The sequence below is a fragment of the Sphaeramia orbicularis genome, chromosome 4, assembly GCF_902148855.1.
Source record: "Sphaeramia orbicularis chromosome 4, fSphaOr1.1, whole genome shotgun sequence".
Classification (NCBI taxonomy): Eukaryota; Metazoa; Chordata; class Actinopteri; order Kurtiformes; family Apogonidae; genus Sphaeramia; species Sphaeramia orbicularis.
In genome coordinates, this window is record NC_043960.1 from 37,880,347 (window position 1) to 37,904,033 (window position 23,687).

Below are 23,687 nucleotides of genomic sequence, written 5' to 3' on the forward strand. Positions count from 1 at the left end.
ATTTGCAACATTGTCCATTGTCATGCCAGTTCACCTCTGGGTTGCTAATTTGTTAGCTTCCTATTGACTATTGTGGTCACTGATGGCACAGGTTAACAAGATCTAAGAATGCATTTCACCATCTATCATTGAGGAGGTGACAAAATTTCAACAATAAATCAAATTCACTCCTGTGTTTGTTAACTGGGACAAAGACAACCGTCCAACTAACCTCAACTCAGATGTGCATGTAAACCTACTGACTCTGAGCAGATCAAGGACAGAAACAGGTGTGGAGTCCATTTCTTTTTTCACAGTCAGTTTTACAAAGAACAGTAACTTGTAACCTTTGACTTGTAAAAGCATGTTTCAATATCATATGCATCACTTAAACAGGATAAAAATAAAATAAATCATCTCACCATTAACTGCTGCACAATTTTTTCTATCTTGAAATAAAGTCACTTGGAGCTCAACCTGATGTAGTGGAACTTCAGCTCTCTATTAACATCAATTACCGAACTATAATCCACTGATCCATTTAAACAACTTAGTCCTGAAGTGGAGTGACCTGGCAGCTAAATAAGAGACAATGTATGTTTCAGAGGTGCAACAGCTTTGGCACATCTCCAGCCCATCATAATAATCCTCATCATATGTAAACTATGTCTTTCTGTTTCTGACACTTCTAGCAGCTTTCATCTGACAATTCTTTCAATGGTATGAGAACAAATGAGTTTCTTTATGGGAGTTGGCTTGAATTATTCTGTAGCTCAAGGCTTCTCCAGACCCATTTCTCACTGCTGTGTGAGCTGGAAATCTTTAATGTTCAGATGTTAAGGTGTGTTTGTCACTGTTAATATTAATGAGCCATTTAATTTAGGTTCTGAGGGCTTATGGAACAGGGAGACAGTAATATATTTTACTGAAAATAAATCACATTGTTACACGATTCATTTCCAGTAAAGCATGTCATTTTCTTCACCCATTTAACCACAAAAAAAAACAACAGACACGATTCCTCGAACACAAAAATATGTCTTTTAGATCTTACCACTGTTTCCAAAGGGGACTCTTGCTGTGAATTTACAGTAATTGCAGAATAAAAGCACATCCTAAAACCTCAACATTCTCCTGATACTACGACCATCTGCTTGTTTACGCTAAAATAGTTTTTATCTGTCCCAATAGTGAAAAACAATATAAAAATGTAATGACAACTGATGGAACACTATAAATTTAACAGTAAAGGAAATATTACAGAGTACATCTGTTTGAGTGAAAATGAGTTTCCTAAATAATACAATCTTGTGTTTGAGGACATAGACAGAGCTTATGTGTGTGCATGTGTGGTTTATTTTCTCATGATGCATTTCTAAATCAGTGATAGTGACTTAATACAACAGACGTACGGGACAAATGTGCCTGGAGCATACACTGTGGGTGTGTTCAGAGATGCCAGTCATAACTGATGGGGCCCTTCTTCTGTTAGTTCAACCACTCACAAAGCCCTGTTAGCTCAGTGTGTGTGTGTGTGTGAGTGTGTGTGTGTGTCTTTGAATTAGAAGCAGACAATCCCTATGTTGACAAAAGTCGGGGACTGAGCTCTGGAAGCAAAGGAAGGGTGGGAAACAAAACAAAAGAATGCCAGCTAGAGATGGACAGCAAAACTTCTGCACACATCCACCACAGAAGCATGTGGCTCTAACTAACATTCTTTACTTGTCTAATCTGCACCTGGATCAGTCTGTCTGTGCTAGAGAAAAAACTCAAATTGTGTTTAACTTTATCTAGCAGCACACACAACCCACATGCAGACCATACACAAGGACGCACACACATTTTACGCATGACTTCGCCAGACTCACACACACACACACACTCCAGTCGTGCTGTCAGAGCTGCTCAATGTCTCCTTTCATCCCTTCACCTGCAGGGTCCCTCTGTGATAACTTCATATTATCTCAGTCTGCGTAAAGCACAGGTGTCAAACATATGGCCCGGGGGCCAAATCCGGCCAGCCAAAGGGTCCAGTCTGGCCCTTGGGATGAATTTGTGAAAAGCAAAAATTACACTAATATATTAACACTCTTTTCATTTCAGGTTCCTCATTCAGACCAATTCAATCTCAAGTGAGTCAGACCAGTGAAATACTATCATAATAACATAGAAATAAAATAGAAATAATGACAACTCCAAATTTTTTCTCTTTGTAAACATAAATAACAAAGTTTAATTTTGCAAAAATTGTGAATAACCTGAACAAATATGAACAACCTGAAATGTCTTAAGACAAGAAAGTACAATTTTACCAATATTCTGCCTGTTATTACATGTTTTGTGTATTTGTAGATCCACTGTGATCTGTAAGTTATAATGAACATGTGGAAATGATAAACTGAGGCATAATATTGTTAAAATTACACTTATTTTTTTAGTTTGTTCATGTTGACATTGTTTGAAAGGATAGTTTGTAGATGTAAACCTTTTCATGACGTTAATTTATTTTTTTCACTCTAAAACATAGAGAAAAGTTTGGAGTTGATATTATTTATATATTATTATGTTATTATTTTACTGGTTCAGCCCACTTCAGATCAAATTTAGTTGAATGTGGCCCCTGAACTAAAATGATTTTGACACCCCTGGCGTAAAGCATGAAACCAAAAAACACTTGCAGGGCCCCTACCCGGTGTGGGGGCCCCTTTCATACCTGCCTGCCCTGCTGTTTTAAAGCCTCAGTTTCCGCAGGTTTGTGCTGAATCAGACGGAGTGAACCGTGATTAAGGGTTAAGTCTAACCTTTACATGCACAACAACTCTTTCATCTTTGCACATACTGTGCAATTTGGATGCCGGCAGACACGCGAGATAAGTACATCATAAAACGCAACAGGTCTCCAAGCCGACGCTGACAATCTGTTATTAGAATTAACGCGGACACACGCTGCTTTTCATTGCAACACGCTCCACTGCAGAATATACACTACACATCATCATGGACAGTGGCGGCACCAGGATTTTAAAAGGGAGGGGGCAACTGGAGGGCAAAGAAAATGTTGGGGGGGTGGACAAAAAAATTTCACGCATAGTGCGAAATTAACGCTTTGTGCTTTAGCAGCTGCAATATATATAGCCTATCTGTTACACTTTATATAGAGGGCAATTTTAGGTAAAATCAGGTAATACTTAATGTATTCAAGGTATTTGTTAAAAACTACAGCATGAACAACTCAGACTTTCTGTTATGATTATTTAATAGGTACAATTCACATATTTCTCTAAACACATCCGAAAAACATGCAGCAAACAAACAGCAATGCCAATGTATGCAAGTTAATAAATGTTGAAAAAAAATAAAACTAATAGCCTAACCAACTAATCAAACAAAACGTATGTATACAGTGGCTTCCACTACATGCACATGTATATAATGACTGACAACATCTGTAGGCTTAGGTACACTTTCATACCGACTGGTATAAATCTTCTAGCAGAAATTTAAATTAAGTAATAAAACAGACCTGAACAGTTAACAAAACTATTTGTAATTAATAGGTAGGATCAAAACATAAAAAACTAGTCCTTATACTACTCATGCTAATTCTTTGCTTTACATTTCTGATGTAGAAGAAAGATGAATGGAATACAATCGGAGGTATTAATCCATTCCAGGACTGAAGGCACACATATCATTATGAACCTAGAACTACATTATTCAGAAGAAACAACCTCTGCATGTTAGACCTGCTCTTCAGTCTCTTCTTGAGCAGCAGTGGGGCTTTGGACAGTGACCAGCTGGCCTTTGAGAGAACCCTCTATAGATGCGTGCATGGGGGGGTGGGGGGGGTGGACTGTCTGCCTGGCTGTATTATAAGTGTATCAAAATGTGTTATGTACGCTTTCACTGACGGATTTTTCATATTTCTTTGTTGCCCGAATTTTCCCAAAAATTTGCCCAAATCTGGGTGGGGGGGCAACTGGGGCGGCAAAGGTTGTGACTGGGGGGACATTTGCCCCCCCATGCCCCCCCTTGGTGCCGCCACTGATATGGACAGCGTGGATCCTGAAAACCTGGAAATGCGCTTTTAGAAATAATAAAAACAGAAAGACGCGTGGGAAATGTTGGCTAAAACAGGTCACGTGTGCGGCTTTCTGTGTTTTAAGAGTTGACATGTTTTCTGTAAAAGTTGAACAAACTAACTTGCGGCTCCTCGTGCGTCCCTGCTCGTGCGTAACTCACCAGATGGCTATGCGCTCCTTCGGGTACTCCAGCCGGTCCACGCAGCCCAGGTAGTGGGGCAGGCTGTGCGCCGCGTTCCGAGCCACGATGGCGATCATAACCTTTGGCTTCAGCAGGGTCGACTCGGATTTAACCGGCTCCTGCACCAGCGTCGCCAGCTCTGACACCACAGAAGCCACCATCATCATCATCATCGTCACCACCATCATCACCATCGCGACTCCCGCGGCCCCGTGCGCACGCATCTTCACCTCCTCAAAACCGTGCACAGCCGCGATCCACGACCCGGACCCGAAAGTCCTGAGAGGAGCGAGTGAGTGAGTGAGAGAGAGAGAGTGTGTGTGAGACAGAGTGGGAGGGGGAGAGGAAATAAGGTAGGAGAGGGAAGGGGGTGGGTGGGCTTCCTACCCCCTTAACCCCTCCTACAGCCCTGCTGGTTACTGCTGGGGCTGTAGGGAATGAATTTACCCACCATGACAATAAAAAAAAGTCCCTACAGTTACTTATTTATTTATTTATTTATTTATTTATTTTTCATACTTTATTATAGGTGTTTTATTTTATTGTATCATTTACATTTACTTTAGTGTACATTATTTATTTATTTATTTATTTATTTATCTTTTATTCTGTTTTTAAAAACTTCTTTGTGCCATTGTTGGTTGTATGTGGGTGTCTTTTGTGATGGGTCAGTATGTATTTTTTGTTTGTACTGTTTGTACTGCTGCTGTTGTAACAAACAATTTCCTGCAAAGGATCAACAAAGTATCTATCTATCTATCTATCTATCTATCTATCTATCTATCTATCTATCGATCTATCGATCTATCGATCTATCTATCTATCTATCTATCTATCTATCTATCTATCTATCTATCTATCTATCTTATTTACAAAATACCGTATACACATGGACCAGAACATGGCATGGAGAAAAAAACATAATGCTCGAGGTGAGGCAGGAAGAAATTAAATACAATTACATAAATAGGTAAGTAAATTAAATAAAATAAAAGTAAAGGAATAAACTAGAAGAGAAAAAACAACAAACAAAAAAAATAAAATAAAAATAAATAAATTACAACTTAAATTCGTCACATAAGGCTTTAGTCTTCACAGCTTTAGGGTTAGTGCAAAAGTTAAGTGTGTCTAGATAGGATTTCAAATGAGATTTAAAGACCACAAAGCTGGGTTTCTGATTGGCAAATTTGCTTGTATGTATATGAAATTTCACTAATAAGGAAATGAGATTAAGAATAAACAATTTCCAAACAGGCAAATCAGTAATAAAGAAACCAAATAAAATATCTTCAGTTTTGAAGTTAAAAGAAATATCCAGCTTTCTATTTAAAAAAAAGATTGATATCACACCAAAAAATTTGACAAAAGGCACATTCCCAAAGCAAATGAGTTAATGTTCCATTCGAATTATGGCAAAATGAGCAAAAAGAGTCCCCTACAGTTAAAATAAATATCTAATGAGCTCAATGAACATATCATTTATTGATGAGTTTAGTTTTTGTTCATTTGTCTTTTTTCAATAGTTTTCAGTAAATCCCTTCACACATTGTAGTTTCCAATCATCATGTGCTATTATATTGTAAATGTGTAAATGACATGTATGTATGTATGTACAGAAAAAGTCATTTAAATTGCTGATAGTCTTCTATATTTCCTATTTTTCTCTTTAATGTCCTGCCAGTCTTCTTTTGGACTTTGTTTTCTGTATTTTTGCTGCTGTAAACACTGCAATTTCCCCACCATGGGATAAGTAAAGCCTTATCTTATCTTATCTTATCTTATCTTATCTTATCTTATCTTATCTTATCTTATCTTATCTTATCTTATCTTATCTTATCTTATCTTATCTTATCTTATCAGTTGCATTTGACAGACTTTTAGATGTTGAAGAGCTGCGGACTATGAAGTCACCATTCCCATTCTGACAACAGACTTTATTATTTGAGTAAACTTTTTTTTTTTTTAAATAAAAATATCAACTAGTGAAACAGTACATTTAATTGTCTAACGTAAATACTTAAGTCAGTGACCTCCACCAGTGATTTCCTTTCAGGCTTAAAAGGTCCTATCTTGCCTAATTATCTGTCTTTATCACATCACATTATGAGTGTAGTCGTTATCAGTGCAGTCAGTCATAGTCAGATTGCTCATATTTAATGTAACTATAAACACCTTCACACTGTACTGAACTACAGTCTGTGACTTATACTAATACTTCCTGTATATCATTTCCTTTTCCAGTCACTGTTAATTCACTTTGTATTTTTAATTGCAAAGATACTTAGTTTCTTATTTCTATTCTTTTTTTTTTTTTTTTTTTTTTACCTTTCGTCTGCTGTGGGGGTGGGGGGGGCAAACTTTTTTTTTTTTATCCGGTGCATATGACAATAAAACCTCTTGAATGCTAAATCTCCTTAAGACCATAAAAGACAGCAAGACAATGAAAAATGACTTCAGTAAGTTGCATGGACTGAACCCTGAATGTAACAAGACTAAATTCATACCATTTCTGCCAAACAAGAAAAAAAAATTCATATGTAAGAAACACAAATAATGGCACCAAAGCAAACTACACAACTAGTGCATAACAGATGGAAAGGTTCCAAACCAAAAGGGCACCAAAACAAGTAGCCAACACAACGTAATACTCAACTTTCCAAACACTCTGGTGCACTATAAAATATTGAATTTCCATGTGAAGTTATAAAGAACACCCTGCATATGTATATACAGCACCACCTATTACAAATCTGGCATACTATCATGATATTATACTGCATACTCAAGTATGATTACAGTAACCCTCCAGTCACCTTTTTTAATTATAGAGCCGCTGCGATGTAGACAGACAGATACACAGACAGACAGACTTGTGTCCCCGTCTCGACTAAGCTCTGTTTATTTAAGCTAGGATCTCTCCCACCTGGTAATGTTTTCCCTCTCTGCTGAGGTAATGAGAGTACTCGTGTTCTCTGTTTCTGGATGCTCTTAGTCACAGTGGATGAGTGAGAAAAAGCAATGATTTCAGTCTTTTTGGACGAACCCTCAGCTCCCTCTAGTGCTTTCTCAAAGGCAGATGGGTTGGGTAAAAATGTGACAGGAGCCATGAGAAAATCTAGTCATATTCCCAAACTCATGTCTCCAAATAACAATGAGGAGTCGGTAAACTCCATGTGAGGTTTGGTGACCTTTACAGTCTGCAGAGTTGCTTTTATTCCTGCATGGGGCCTGTTACAAACACAGGTTAGAGTTGAGGATGATCCACAGTCTGCAGCTGACAGGAGGAGGCTGTTCAGGTTGTGACAAACATAATTTCCCAGGACCAAACTCTGGTCAGACATAACCATGAATGTTTAGCTTTGGATTGAAATTAAGGGAAACACACATAAATAAATGACTAAACTAAAGAAAACTTTGCTTCTTTGTGTCGGTGTCTACGCTGCACTTTCTGTCCAGTTTTTAAGAAAACAGCCTCACCCTCCTGGCCCTGTGTCAGGCTTCAGCACCGGGGCAGCCCTCAGTACATTTTCATTATTGAAATGGCTCGTGTACTCCCTCTTCTGTCATAGCAAAACATCTGCTTTGTAATTTTGGTTGCCTACTTGACATGCAGCCATTTGTCTTTGTGTAATTCAACTATGGATGGCAGATTGAGCAGAACTGAAGCTTTTTTTTTTTTTTTATTCTGTTTGGAATAAATGCATGCTTCAAGAACTGCCAAGCTTTTGATTTGTTAAACTGTGGTTCCAGTTGCATGCAGCACAAGCGTAGCTCAGAATAGCAGGGTAAAGCCTATATAACTACGGTCAATAAATAGTACAATATGTCATTCAGAAAACATCCTGGATAAATATGTGCTACGTTATATTTTTGGTGGGTGGAATGAAAATGCACAGAAAGAGAATTGCTTTTTTTTTTGTCTTGAAGGATAATTGAAAGTAGTGCAGATGCAGTTATCGACTATAACCCTGAAATGGTAAAACTCAAAAACAAACCGCCTGAAACACTGAGGCTATAGAGCATTATTTTCACACAGCACGCCACTGAGCCTCTCTTTATGCAGCTCAGCGGAAGCGAGTGATTTGAGGAGAGGCAAGGCCTGCACTCAAGCTGATTTATGTGTGTATGTGTGTGTAGGTGGGAGGTTTAGGACTTCATGCCTCCTCGTCTGGATGTCAAGGTGATGTACAGCTCTAATAGATAGTGTTTGATCATGCAGAGAGCTCTCAGAGGGAGGGTGCACATGCGCCCAGGTCCGTATCATGGGAAAAGTCCAAACCAGCAGATGGTGCTCTTGTTTTATCCTAAAGTGGAAGCTGACTCTCTTCTGCACACAAACACACACGCACACACACAGTCTTTGGGGAAATCGGATGCAGACAGCATAGGAGAAAACCACTCATCCTGGTCAGTGGTTTAGGATTGTTGTAATAGACCCACTCATGTCACTAACACACTTGTCACTGCTGCACAACCACAGTTTCCTCAGTGCCACTGGCTCAAGTCGCCAAGCCTCGCTCTGGGCACTGACTGCTTGCTCAGCTAATGTGAATTTGGCAGACTGCAGGAAAATACAATACTAGTGCAGAACTAGAAAGCAATCAGGCAGCTCTCTGGCAATCAATCTCACTGATATTCTGCAGGTCACTTTAGTGATACATTGCGTCAACAAAAATCAGTCTCTTGAAATCAAACCGAGCCATATCGAGCACCATATTTTACTTTTGACATAAGGTAGAGGCATCCAGACAGTTGCACTGATCAAATATGATGTGTACATTCTAAACAATTAGCTTCCTGGGCTTTAAGTAGGTCAATTCTTGTGGGTGTGCAGCATGAATGCAAATGTATCTAATTCTACGTTCCTAAAGCCCTGGCCTCCCCCTCAAGAGCTGCTTCTTTGCCAAGGTAATCCAGAGTATGGATCTGTATGGAGAGGCTTTACATACAAATATATAAAAAGAATAGAGACAGAGGGACGTGGATGGGCTGACTTAAAACAGATGGATGTACAGGGTAGATGGTGTTTGCTGGAAATAGCTGGAAAATGCATCCTTCTGATCTTTTCTCAGCAGAGATGGAGAGATGGTTAAGAGGCCGGTGCCGCCTCATTTTCTAAATGAATGTGTTTGGAGAGGTAGATTACTCCAAAGTAGGTATTAGGCAGCCAGGAACTGCTGGAGAGAGTTAAGACACTGAGCAAACCCTGCTGGGCATCCAGGCAGGAATCCATCCCTTTGCCTCTCTGAGTTGACTCATACTTGACGTGGGCACACACACACATGCACACACAAACACACACACACTTACACTGTTCTCTCAGTTTTTTATATATATATATATATATATATATATATATATATATATATATATATATATATATATATATACACACACACACACACATCTATGCAGCATGGCTTTGGTGCACATACAAACATATGATCTCAGTTTTTATCTACATTTGATCCGCAAAATCATAATGAGTGATGTCTCTGACTCACAAAATTCAATTCAGGAGAACATTGTATGAGTCCCAAATTGACGGACAGGGGTTAAAATATGGATTAACCCCACACATCAATCACTTCTGTTTTGTTCATGATTTCAAATGGTAATACAGGTTTGTTTACATTGCTAATGTGACCAAATATGCCAATGGAAACTTATATTTTTACAATTCATGTTGACACATTCATTTATATTTATCTTGATGATTATTTGTTTTTAGGATGACTTCTTCATTTACGTTGGTAAATTTGGCTTTCCACTTTGGCACACAGCAGCCAAGAACATGTTGTACCCTAATAAGGACTCTAACACTTTAGGCTCTATTTCTCTCAAACGCTCTCACACACAAGCAGGGAGGAGTGGGCTCTTTATTGGTTCTTACGTCAGGGTGGAAAGAACATTTTCTTGCCCATATTCCTGTCTGAGGTTAACGGGCAACATCCGTCTCTTTCTCGCTCTTCTCCCTCCCACATTCTCACTTTCCCAACTCCCTCATCTTAATTTCTCACTCCTACCTCGCCCACCTCACTCTCCCTCTCCCCGTCTGCCTCCAACATGCATTTATTTCTCTGTGTGGGAGAGCCTTGCTGTGAGCACTGGCCCACAGGGACCCTTCCACACTGCCGATGTGCACACACAGTGGCTGCTGATTGTAACCTTATGTAGCCCTTCAAGTGAGTCATGCGAGGTAAAGGAGTTTGTGTCTGTAAAGAGAGGCTGATTTTTGTGTACAGCTATGAAAGGTTACTGAATGTGTCCTTTATAACATGGCAATCAATTTAACCCTTAGTACGCACATAAAGCATTACGGCCCCCGGCCCTACAATACACAGACTGTAACATAAGGAAACTGTATTGATTTCACTCATAAGGACCCAGTGTTACTTTTGTGGCCGTTCCCACATGAATTTTTCTCTATATTTAACCTCCCTTAACTGATTTATCATCTGTATTCTGTGTTTTTTCGGTGAAAATCATGTATTTTCCTACATTAAATTTACTAATCATGTAGATGTTCATAAAAGCTCAGAGTAAAGTTGAGGAGTATTATATCAAAAACAGAGAAAACTGAAGAAAAAGCAACTTTTTCAGCAAAATCTATCATTACATGAATATAAACTAAGTGCCTCTATCCACTGTCATTGATCCAACTCCATGGGTTTTACTGGTGAATCAGTGTTGTAGAAGATGACCATGCTTCCATGTTCACTACAGAGCCTCTGAACGTCCAAATAGGTCATATCTGATGACCATGAAAAGATTTTAGACCAATAATTTATATGTATTGATAGGATTAGTGGATCAACAGGTATTAAATACTTCCATCAGTAGGTGGTTTTGGTCAGCAGTGGATGTTTGGGTCTTTATGGATTCAACACAACATGAAGTCATTTATAGAGAAGATGTGCAGTCGTTATAACTTATTATAATTTAATCACTGTTATCACTTATAGATCACGACCACTTCCTGCTTGAAATGCAGTAACTTCACTCATTTCTTATTTGAAGCTTTTGCAGAAGTTTTACATGTAACCTCAAGCTGAACATGACACCTTCAGGACACTAGTTTCAGTTCTTGACCACACAGGCTGCCTAATTTAGTCAGCATATATTTGGATGTGGCGAACACAGCTGGGTGAGAGGTGAAGAGAAAGAACATGTAACAAACTGTTGGTGCTAAGTTAAGTTTATGCTGGTGTTTGACAAGGCAGGCAGGACACAAAATATGTGACTAATACATATATAAAGTTATGTTCCATCAGTTTATGCCAGCTATGGCTCGCCCAAACTCTTTCTTGCACTGGGTTTGATATAAAATAGTTAAAAGCTAAAGTAGTATTAGATAAGACATTCTTCTCCCTCTTTTAATCACATTAAAGATGATGTTATTTTACACTGTTGCCCATAAACCTGGAATAAAATATTGTTTCCTCTTGTTGTGAAATAATTGTGACAGTGTGATTTATTCTTGATAGAAAAAGTGTAACTATGACACCACTGCATCTGATCAAAGGTGATTACTGATGTGCATTAATAGGAATAAAAAGAGCAATGTGTCTGAAAACAAAATGTTCCAACTTTATGAACTGTGTCGTTTAAACCTCAGACCTGAACAGTCGCCGGCAATCGAAAGCATGGACTGATATAAAATGTTTATTATCCTCTGAGCCACTTATCCTATTAATACATGTAGATAATTCTGGTAAAATGCAGTTTCTCAGCTTTTCAGTGTCATCAAATGTGACATATTTGGACATTCAGAGGCACCATAGTGAACTTGGAAACACCGTCATCTTGATTCACCTGTAAATCCAATGTAATTTGACAAATGACAGTGGTTGTAGATCAGTGGTTTCCAACCTCTTTTGACTCGTGACCCCATTTTAACATCATAAATTTCTGGTGACCCCAGACATTCAAAACGGAGACATTTGTTTTTGCTAAAATTAATTCGTTTTTGATCGTTTTTGCTATACTACATTGCAAATAAACATTAATTTTAGACAACATTTTGTCTATATCATGTATATTATTATAGATGTAGGCAGAAAAGCCAGGTGTAGATTACTGCACAAAGGGAGAATTTGATTTTCCTTGGTCAGGATATGTACAGTCAGTCCAGCTTGGATTTACAAGGCAGACAATCAATAACAAACAATTAACTGAACAATTTAACAAACAATAACTCAAACTATGAATTATGAAAGAGCTGCAGCACCTTAAACCGGCCACAATGAACATTTGAAAGATAAACAGTACGACAGTGCTTCAGTTTCAGCTTCAGAGTTTGTCTTGTCTTGTATGTATTGTGATTGGCTCTCTCAATTCACCATATATTTTTTATGTTTTTTTTTTTTGTTTTTTTTTTTATATCAATTACTAGAAATTTCAGGCAACCCCACGTGGGGTCCTGACCCCAATGCTGAAAAACACTACTGTAGATGCTTGTTTTTATGTTTAGTTAATGATAATTACGTTGAAAAATTTAAATTTGTCAGTTTTCTGTTTTGATAAAACCTTTCAATTATCTCTTTTTATGAACTTCTACATGATCAGCAAATTAAATATAGTAAAATAAGTGATTTTCACTATGCAGAGGATAACAAAAGGTTAAATGTGGAGAAAAATTCCTTTGAACGTCACCACAAAAATACTTTTCAGCATTTAAGGGTTAATGGTAAATGAACTGGTTTGGCTGCATTGGACTACAACAGTCCTATCAGAACATGTAGTTGCCATAATGGTTTTGTTGAGTATATGGTCTAGTCTTGGTTTAGGCCCAGCCTCATTATATTGTACTGTAAACAGGTAATGCTGTCAGGTGATTTAGTCAAAAATTGTTCACATTATAGCTCATATAAAGTCTTTTACTAGAGTTCACTTTAGTGGGACAGAAGTTAAACGGTGGCAAGAAGACACATCATCTTGTTTTCTTTTCTCCTGTATTCCTGATGATGATCACTTGGTAGCCTTTCTTGGGAAAATTGCTTCAGTGTAATTACCTTCCTCATCATCTCATACTGTCACCCTCTGTGGACATGGCTTCAGTCTTACACATTGGGAAATAGCCTAAGAATGGTTTCACATAACTGAACACAATGTTCAATTATGGCTGGAATGCACTTTTTTTCCCCCAGAAAAACACACCAATTTGTCTGCAGTGGTAATAATCTGCCAGCAGGTGGCATAACACGGTTTATAAGAACATCTGCTCTGACTGCACGGCTCTAGGCAGCATGATCACAGCAAAATAGACTGACTTCACACTCCTCAGTCCACTGCCAAGCATGACTGCGCTACATTACTCAGCTCAAAACACACACACACACACACACACACACACACACACACACACACACACACACACACACTCAATATGGATTAACAAGCACACACATTAAGAGCTTCTGCGTTTTTATTTTTAATAGAAAAAAAGTATTCAAAATAATACAACAGGAAGTATCCAATAACGATGAAAACAAACAAAAAAAGTGATCAGATCTGTGTCTCCACGGCAACCACAAATCCTCCTCTAGAGTTCAGCCCTGTTTGCTGCTTCAGTGCCCGAGTGTGTTACGTATGCAAGTGTGTGACCACTGAAACAAAACACAAAGCTTCAACAGAACACCTCAGATTGATGCTCATGACAGTCTGCTGGTGAAATCAAAATATGATTATGTCGACGAGTGCCCATGAATGGTTTCTATGTACATGCAGGTCAAGATTGTTTTCACCAAATGTAGATTAAAAGACTCCATGTACTGCTGTGGTATATATGAAGGAGGATAGATTGGGCTGAGACACAGATGCGGTTCAATGTGATGATGATGACACTGATGATGAAGATACACTACGAAGGAAGCCAAGAGTAAAACAAACTGAAAAGAGAACATCATAGAAATGGACGATAACTGAATGAGTGGCTGAGGAACAGAATAAAAAATAAAAAATAAAAAGGTCCTTGACTTCAGAAGGCAGGAGGAGTTTAGAGTTTCTAAATCACCAGCTCACTCCCTACACTCTGTCTTATTAAAATATCCCACATTTTTCCCCTCTTATTCTCCGCCTTTCCTTCTCCTCACTCACTCACCCACCCACCCCCTCTGTCCGCTCTCGTAGTCCGTCGCGGCCCGGGCAGGTCGCTAAAGTCCAGCATGGATCCTGGTCGTGTTATGCAACTCCTCTGCCTTCGCCATCTTCCATTTTTCTCCCCTTGTGCGTCTCTTCACACGCCCACCGAGACGTCTGTCCTCCATATTTGGAAGTTCCAAGTTGCAGGGGTCAGTTATTAGAATTCAGTGGGACAGACGGATGAGATACGGAGGGACAGATGGACAAAAAGGTAGCCTCTGTTGTCTCGCTTGAGGAAATCACACCGTCTGACCTGACCGTTGCGAGTGCTCCTCTGCGATCATCACAATGTCTGCTCATCCATCATCACATCCTCGTCCACCTCTCCCTCTCTCCTTTCATCTGTCTGTCCCATCATCGCTCTGCCACGTCCATCTGTCCGCTCAGGGGCCTGAAGTATTGGGGTGGCGGTGAGGGGGTGGGTGATGCGGTAAAGAGAGGAGGGCTGTAGACTCTGAAGAAAGTGTCCTTTCAGTGTGTCATTCTTTCATTTATTCCCACTCTTTCACTTGCGTTTTAAAATACTATCTTTGCCATATGTCCAAAAACACACACACACACGCATACACACGCCCCATACTAACACATACAAGTGTCCCCGTCACATAAACACCCCATTGATAAAACAATGATTTGGCTCTTTCTCTCAGTCACACATAAGCACACACATGTTCACACACAGGCACACACATACACTCTGAGGCTCTCTGTAGGGGTGAATTATGGGGGCCTCTGTGCTATGTCCCATCTTCCTCCTCCGAACAGTAGTCTTTCCCCTGCAAAGAAACGGATGTTTTAAGAAGTCAATAATTTTCCTTTTATTTTCTACTTTTGTCCTAATGTGCTCCTGTACGTATACTCAGTAATAACATTGGTATTCATGCAGCACCTGCTACTCATCACATTTAAATAAACCTTTGTCTGTTTGCACCAGAAATACTGTGTGCAAGAGAGAAAAGTGCTCACAGGTGGGCTGTAAATTTTTTTTTCTTCTATCAAAATGAAAACCCCTTCCTTTCCTCTCCACAGCTTGACTAACAGCCGGTCTAATGTTGGCTCAGTACTGCACTTAAAAAGAGTGGTGGAAAAAGCAGTTATTGTGCATATTGCTAGTTTAGAGGAGATTTAAATCATATTCTTCTAAATTAACAGATTAAACATTTTTACAATCTGGGGCACAATGCTAGAAGCTTTAAAATGTGTCACTTCATAAATGAATGACTTTTTATATGACAAGCATCCAGAACTGAGTCCACAATGGAGGGTATACATTGATATCAGACCCATCTTGCCAGCACTGAGTGGGAGAAACCACAAACCTCGGAATAAAATAAATGGTAATCTGCTCATATTATAGTCAGGTCATACTTTTATTCACATTAAACAAACTGTGTTCTGAACAATATAGACAAAAAACACAAGAAACACTACCACACTGTGTGTTTATTAACAATCCTAGTAACTTTGGAGAGATATGAGCTAATGCTAATGACATGGCTACAACAGTAGTGATAGATACAGTCGGCAACAACAGGAACACTCATAAACGTCACTTTCGGTTAGAGCCCAGGGGGAAAACAAGCTGGTCTCTGCCATTAGCCATAATGCTGAAGAGTTGTTGTGTGCCCTTTTGCACCACAAATAAACAAAAAAATCATTAATTAAAGTTTTATATTGTACCAAATAAGAAAACAGAACCACAAAGGAGGACAAAATGGCTTCAAGCTATCAGAAGAGAGGACGAGTTTAGCAGATTATGGGACCCAACAACAAAACATGTGTATGTCTGCAGTCAGCGCTTCATTTAGGTCAGTTTAATGTAATGTTAACCATTTAAAAACAATTGTACACTATGTCAGGGGTATCAGGAATATTAGATTAATTGTTTAAACGCTAGTGAACTTTGAACTACATTTGTAATTTGTGTAGATTTCCTCACAACATGTACAAAAGTACACATTCAGTATCTAAGTTGAAGTACAGATACTTGTGTACAAAAGTGTGGTAAAAGTAGAAGCACTGATTAAAGTTCATTACTGAGTATGGTATATGTAAAAAAAAAAAAAAAAAAAAAAAGGTGCTGGCTCTGAATTGTACTCCAAGCATAAAATAAAAATCTAGCCCTCTTAAGGACAGTTCTGTTGCCTGTTTCTGTGCGAAACTAAAAGAACCTCACGCCAACAACAGTTAGATGATTGATTTATTGCCAACTTTTGAAACAGTCACCAACTGTTTTGATGTTTAATTTATCACTTTGAGTCATTTTTAAGAAGAAAACCAACTTGTAGCGTTAACAAAACAAGTTTAAATTGGATTGTTTTCCCCCTTGGGTTTCCCCACCCCCAGCTGTGACATCATCATAAACCTAGGAGTTTGTGATTCAGTGGTAGCCATGTTGACTTTTTAGAGTGAAAGTAACCATATTTGGACAAAAGGGTAGAGCTGCAAGACAATGAGGGGTCAGAGGTCAGCTAATGCTAACACTAGCTTACTGGCTCATTCATTGTTTATTAGAGAACTCAAATAGGTACTTCAGTATTTTAACAGAGAAGTTCAGCAGAAGTCTATGGAGGTTTGGGCTTTTTGGAGCCAACCCCACCTGCTGTCAGCTGTACTACAACCTTTTGTTAAAGATAATAATGCACTGGTGACATTGTACCCTTTAACCTCTAAATCATATGATCTCTAAAAGCACTTGATGAGTAAATGTGTGTGAAGTGTGTTATAGTGTTATATGTGTTTTCCCCTCTCATCAGTTAAATAAACAGAATGCAGGCTGGCCTTTCACACTAGATTCAGTGTTAAAAGTACAATAACCAGCACATACAGACACTCACTGCTATCCAGACTAAAATACTAATTTATTTGGCAATGCAAATGAAGTCCTGTGACCCACAACCCCATCCTTTGTGGAATACACAGCTTTATAAAGTCAGATGTTTTAGTAACCAGTTCACATATTGAGCAGACACAGAGCAACATTTGCATTCATTCAAGTCATGTTTACGTCCATCTGATGAATGTAAGTCTGATATTCACTCTTTTGGTGCTGCTACTGAGAATAGGAAGACTTAAAGACAGCACGAAAGCTGCATGCTGTATAACATACAAAGATTTGAAGATACCGGAGGACTGTGGTGAATTTTGACTGTTTAAATACACCTGGGGGCTTATGAATCACTATACTGCTACTGCACCTAAGAGATACCTTTAGTACAACTGGAAATAGAATGAATTATTTTAGTTGAAGGTGAAAAGAGTTGAAGAGTTGGATGTTGACAGCAACAACCACAGATAAACTCCGCCATTTCTCATGTGAAACAACTAGTGGAATTCAAGTGTCAGACAAAGAGGACTAAGTGCCCATTGTTGCACAGATCACCTGTTTCTCACACAAGCAGAACAACATTGGACTGATGCTTGCTGTTGTTGTTGGGGTAGAGCCTGTCTCTTTAAATGTTCAGACCCAGCTGTTTCTTTAACACTACATTCTCTGCACCACATCCATCCCCTATTCACACACACACGCGTGTTTATATAATGTTTAGGGGACATTACATTGACTTACATTAATTTCCTGGTGGCTTACGCTAACCTTTACCAAAACAACAACATGCTCAAACTAAATCCTAACATAACACTCACCGTAAATCAACTCCTGACCGTCAAATGTAATGATTTACGTTACAGGGGCACATGCATTTGGTGATTGTATGGGAGCCCAGTCCCTACAAGTGACTGTGTAAACAGATTTATGTGGCCGTATTACAAGTAATATATAGCCACACTCGAATAAACACCCCCTCACCTTCTCAATCTTCTCATCCAGCATCCTGAAAAATTCCTGCTGGCTCTCTGACGTGTGAATACTGAAATGGAAAAGCAAGAAGGAGGGGGATGGGGGGAGAGGAAGTTGGAGGATGGAGATGAGGAGGAGAAGGGAGGCAACAAATACATCATGAGAATTTTCCATTGCACCCCCCACACAGCACAAAAACACACACTCGGACACACACACACACACACACACACACACACACACACACACACAGACAATCTCCTCTACAGTGTAAGAAACCCTCAGATTTTGTGGCTGTGGAGGAATTTATATAGTTATTTTAATAAGTATTAACCAGCCACTCATCTAAAGTCTTAATACTGTGAAGTCACCAGTAGCTAACATGAATATATACAAAGAGTCACCAACACACACACACACACACACAGATCTGACGAGGCTGGCCCAGGGCAGCGTTACAAAAACCAGACACGAAATATCACTTACTTCACACGTCATAATGTTAACATGCTCATTTCAGGGTGCATCTTAATGATATTATAAAAAGCGACTGTTTATTACAGATCAGTTTCACCTGGAAAAACAAGTAATTACAAATAGAACAAAGAGGATTGTGTTGTGTGATGTAAAGTTTTAAAAGGTTCAGAGCAACACTACCTAATTTTCCTCTACTTCTATTCCACTGAGATGAGGTGAAAACTGTGAAATTGTGAAAATAATACTGAAGTCATTTGCTCAGGTGGTGCAGAGGACGGTATAAAGTCCACTGCAGGGCCACTTACTTGGACTTGTTTGCTGTGGCGACCTCCTTCTGCTGTTTGCCCCTGTACTGTACATTACTCTTCTCCTGGAAAACACACATACACAGACACACTGGCCATTAGTTTATGTTATCAACTGACTGAAAGAGGCAAACATATCAGCAAACAGCCACACCACTGAAAATGTACGTCACATAAAACCTGTGTTATTAAAGTGCCTCTTCTATCCACCTGGCGCCTCTGTGGTCATAAGACATTTTCATTGGTCCTGAAGTTTTGTGTAGCTTTGTGATCGCTGCCACAGTAAAATGTTAAAGTGGTTTGCAAGAAATTAAAAATAATGTCACACGTTCCTTTTACACTAAGACACCAGTTCTGTGTGTGTGAATTCCTGTAAGAGAGGAAACACCTACAGTAATGACAGGTGGAAAGACTAACATACTGGTATGACCACATCTACAGTAGTGGCTCAAAGTTATTTGACAGTGTAAAAAATGTGGTATGGGTCTTCCAGTCATTCAAACAATTCACCTACAGAGCATAGCATTCCACCCACTGGAAAAAAGACAGTCACACACTGTTGTGTAGCTTAACAGAAACAGATTTGGACCTGATCTTTTTATCTTTATGAAAAAATAAATCAGACATTTTGTTTATTTTTCCTCAGTGAAAGTTATGTCTCCATCACTTCTGAACAATTGTATTAACTAATGTACTAATGAGAATTGTGCTGCCACAGTGCCTCTCAGCAATCTGCAGCTCTAAGTCAAGCAGCATTTATCTGATTGTGTTAGTGTGAAATCTCTGCTTTCCTGTTTCCACACTGACCACTGAAGCACCAAGCTGCAGACGATAAGACACACTTCCCCTGATGGTTGTGGTCAGTCTCTACAAAAAACATTTTTTACGCTTCATTAGAAAAGTTGGTGTATTAATAACAAGGGGAACATATTAAAGACAGTGGAAATAGATGCAGCAAATGATCACAGTATGCGTGTCTGCATGTGTGGACCAATGAAAGACTGAACATTCACAACATTCACTGAATTAATACAGACACCAGAGATGAAAGATAGATGAAACACTAATATGTGTGAAGATCTACTGAAACTTACACTTTGATCAACTGTGGAACAATCTGAATCAATGTTACAGTGGTGGTTACAATTATTAGAATACTTTGCATATTTAAGAGTTTTCATCTGTTTTTTTTTCCAATTGAAAAACCCACATAAGGAGTGAAATATGTACAAAGTCATCATTATGCACTATAAACCATAGAACAGAGCAATCATAAGGAGCTTTAGTTCATTTTCCTTAAATTAAAAAAAAAAAAAAAAAAAAAGTCAAGCCAGGCCTATTTCACTGACAACATCAGACAATCACGTTCCTTCACAGAAGAAGTCAAATTCCTTGTGTATCATTGTCAGGTGCAATCGTGGCAAAACTGATGGGGATTTAAGAGTCTTAGGACACAGCTGTGTGATTCTGTTGAGTACAAAAGGCCTATCCTCCTCAATAAGTAAATATTAAAGTTAAAAACAGTAGAACTCACTTCATCTGTGCTCAGAGCAACCATCTGCATGTTTCATGAACATTATGAAATGAAATCATGTGTGGGAGACAAAAAAAAAAAAATCAATATTTTCAGATCTGTCTGTATTCTAATCATTTTGGCCACCACTGTATATGATCAAGATGAGCCCTGCAACACAGGAGATAAACACTAAACCCTGCGTCTGGTTTTTAGAGAACTTATGTTAGATTTATCAGCCCCTCCAACAGTAGCTCAGGTGGAATGTTATTACACTAAACACCAAGTGGTACAGTTGAGACACGATGGTAATGATGAGGATGAGGATGCAGAATCAGCTGTTCGTGTTTGAAGAAAGGTAATGGATGGAAATGTTTCTTTTGAAGAATTTCTGGAAAAATTCACTGTCAGTAATATCCACAGAGTGGTAGCTGTGATACTACCTGTGTTTTTTAATAAGATTTTACTGCAATGTTGGTTATTGTTTCCCTTGTTTGCCAGGACGCCGAGCACACTGACCTGATTACTGAACAAGCAGAAGGCTCTCTCGGTTATCTGGTGTATTATGTAATATGTTCAAGGGTAAATCTGCACAAGCTTTAAATTTTTAAAGTAAATGCGCCAAATTTCTGTGTGTTTGTTTTCTAACAAGACTTAATCAGTGATAATACATCCAACTGTTTACACTGTTAAAAGACAACAAGGTTTTGTAAGAGGAAGTCATAGCAACTAAAACAGCGGCCCCCACATTCCACACGCCTGTGAGTTGTCTTTACCTGTGTGTGAGGCGCTGCTTTGTGTGCATGTGCGTGTTTTTGCCTCTTGTGTAAAAGACAATAGGTGTGTGTGTGTGTGTGCGCGCGTGTGTAGGCAGGCGAGGCTGACGGAGCAGCCTTCGGACACAAACACGAGCCTGTTCACTCGAGCTGATGAACTGTCAGGAAAAGGTCTGAGTCTGCGTGTGCGTCGATGACGGACTGTCAGCAGAGGATGAGTCGGTGTGTGTCTGTTTGCGTCTGTGTGTGTGTGTGTTTTTCTCTCACCAGGTTCTCCTGGTTGCGTGCATTCACCCGGTTTTCTTCCCCTCTCATGTACTTCACCTCCTCCACTCCCTTCATCTTGTATTCATCTGACGGAAAGAGAGACACACAGGAAATAAACAACATGTATTTACCCCAATAGAAAAGAAACACAGGCCAGAGTCCCTTCATTTAAAATAATCAATCCAATAGAATCTGAAAGACTGAAATAATGTCAGCTTCACTGTACTCTCCGTGCAGCATATCAACATCACCGATGACTGTTTCATTGATTTCAGTTATAAATGGTCCTAGGTAATCTGATAATGAAGACCTGATGCAGCGTTTTAGAAAGTGGGCATGATGGCTCTATTTTTGCGACTCACTGGAGGACGACAAAAAGCAAAAACAACCAGGCAGCGACTGCAGGAGGGAATACACGTGAACGAATAGAGGAAACAGAAGAGACAAGAGGAGGGAAGAGAGAGGGGACAGATAAGAGGGTACAAGCTGCAGGGGATTAAAGATCAGTAGAAGAGCTTCTCGGCTGCACGGACAGCTTAGACAGTTAAGACAGTTAAGACAAGCTCAGCGGCAGCGACAACGCTAACACTTCCACACCAAGACTTGGCGGCACCAACACCACGCCCCGTGCTGTGGGAAGGTTACACATTAGGGCTCCGCAGTAAACCAAATGTACTGAATTACAGACATTATGCACCTCAGAGCGCTGCAGATTTAGTGCAATGTTCAATAAGTTCCCTAAAAATCGTAAAATATAATGAAGGCAACCCCTGACATTAAACAAGTCTGACCAGACAGGCCTCGTATAGCCGACGGTGGTCCTGCTGCGTTCAGAGATAAGATCACATACACTCATGCATTAAGAACTGTTACATTTTGACAAATAACTGTGAGAACTTGCACCCAACTAATGTTGACATTAGCACATGTTTTTATTATTTTATCATCATTTATGTGCAATGTTCTCCTGTATAAATTTCCATTTTGGCTCCATTTTACACATGGCATCTGTAAAGGTTAACTTAAATTAAACTGAATGATTTTAAGATCTTTTTGAGGCAATTGTGAACCAAATTTAAGCCTGATTAAATGCCAAATAATGTCCTTCCAATGGAAGTGTTGCATGTATGTCTCTAAAGGTAAATGGCAGAACTGCGGTTCTGTATAAAGGTAGGTTTTATGTCAAGTATGATTGTAAAAGCGATATCAGTTGCTACAATAAAGACATTACAAGATTAAGTGCTCAGACATAATGACAAAAAAATAGATAAATAAGAGGTGGAGAGTCAAGCTAAGTAAAACATGTTTGAGGCAGTTTAGATCCAATATATTGAAATGAAGTCTAATAACTGTTAAAGCCTATTATATTATATGTATAACATTGACTTTCACACATTTTAAGACTTAATCATCTGCAGACTCTGCTACAGTGTGAAACTGATAACTGATAGGATGTTATTACAGGCTGTAAAGTATGCAATTAAATATTTTTACAACTGTTTTAAAAGTATAATGCACATGGAGTAAGAAACAGCCATTAATCTTTATCACATCCTCCTGCAATCTAAGGTGATACCAAACGTCTTCTTGTTTTGTCAAAGAAATTTAAAACAGAATTTAAAACAAAATTTGACTAATTTCAGGATCCAGTCAGTAAATAAAACAGTCTATTGGGGCCGCAACTGTTCATTATATTTGCTGTTGATCAATTAAATGATATTTAATTAATAACTGTTTTGTCTGTAAAATGTCAGAAAATTGTGAAAAATGTTGCATAGTGTGTCCCAAGAATAAGATAATATTTACAAACATCTTGTTTGGTCCAGGATTCCCAAAATTTCAGTTTACCATCACAGAGGAGGAAAATATCAGAAAAAATATTCACAGGTAAGAAGCTGAAATGAGACCATTTTGACTGTATTTGAATTAAGAAATGCCTCAAACCAACTTCAGATTATCAACAACTGATGAATTACTTGATACAGTTATAATATCTACTTTCTGTTTTCAAGGATGCAATTAGCAATTATTTTCAGGTTAGACCATTTACAGCATAATGAACGCAAAGAAAGAAATGGCAATCAGTGCTCATCACATTCTCATGGAGTCCAAGGTAAAACCAAGCAATATCTTGTTTTGTCAAAGAAAGAAAAAAATACACAAAA

General features: G+C 38.8%; 2 protein-coding genes across 3 annotated transcripts in view; both read right to left on the bottom strand.

Annotated features, from left to right (window-relative positions):
* colgalt2b (collagen beta(1-O)galactosyltransferase 2b) overlaps nucleotides 1-4,537 on the bottom strand; it is a 58,460-nt gene extending 53,923 nt beyond the window's left edge. Inside the window, exon 1 of the mRNA XM_030133206.1 lies at nucleotides 4,222-4,537. Within this exon, the coding sequence (XP_029989066.1) occupies nucleotides 4,222-4,466 (245 nt within the window). The 5' untranslated portion in view covers nucleotides 4,467-4,537. The remainder of the gene's footprint in view (nucleotides 1-4,221) is intronic.
* A 9,114-nt stretch (nucleotides 4,538-13,651) lies between these two features.
* Nucleotides 13,652-23,687, bottom strand: part of LOC115417661 (uncharacterized protein C1orf21 homolog) — a 46,748-nt gene continuing 36,712 nt past the window's right edge. For both annotated transcript variants that reach the window (XM_030131687.1, XM_030131688.1), the window contains exons 3-6: nucleotides 21,523-21,608; nucleotides 18,967-19,031; nucleotides 18,194-18,254; nucleotides 13,652-15,161 (exon numbers count right to left, since the gene is read on the bottom strand). In XM_030131687.1, the coding sequence (XP_029987547.1) occupies nucleotides 15,123-15,161; nucleotides 18,194-18,254; nucleotides 18,967-19,031; nucleotides 21,523-21,608 (251 nt within the window). In that variant the 3' untranslated portion in view covers nucleotides 13,652-15,122. The remainder of the gene's footprint in view (nucleotides 15,162-18,193; nucleotides 18,255-18,966; nucleotides 19,032-21,522; nucleotides 21,609-23,687) is intronic.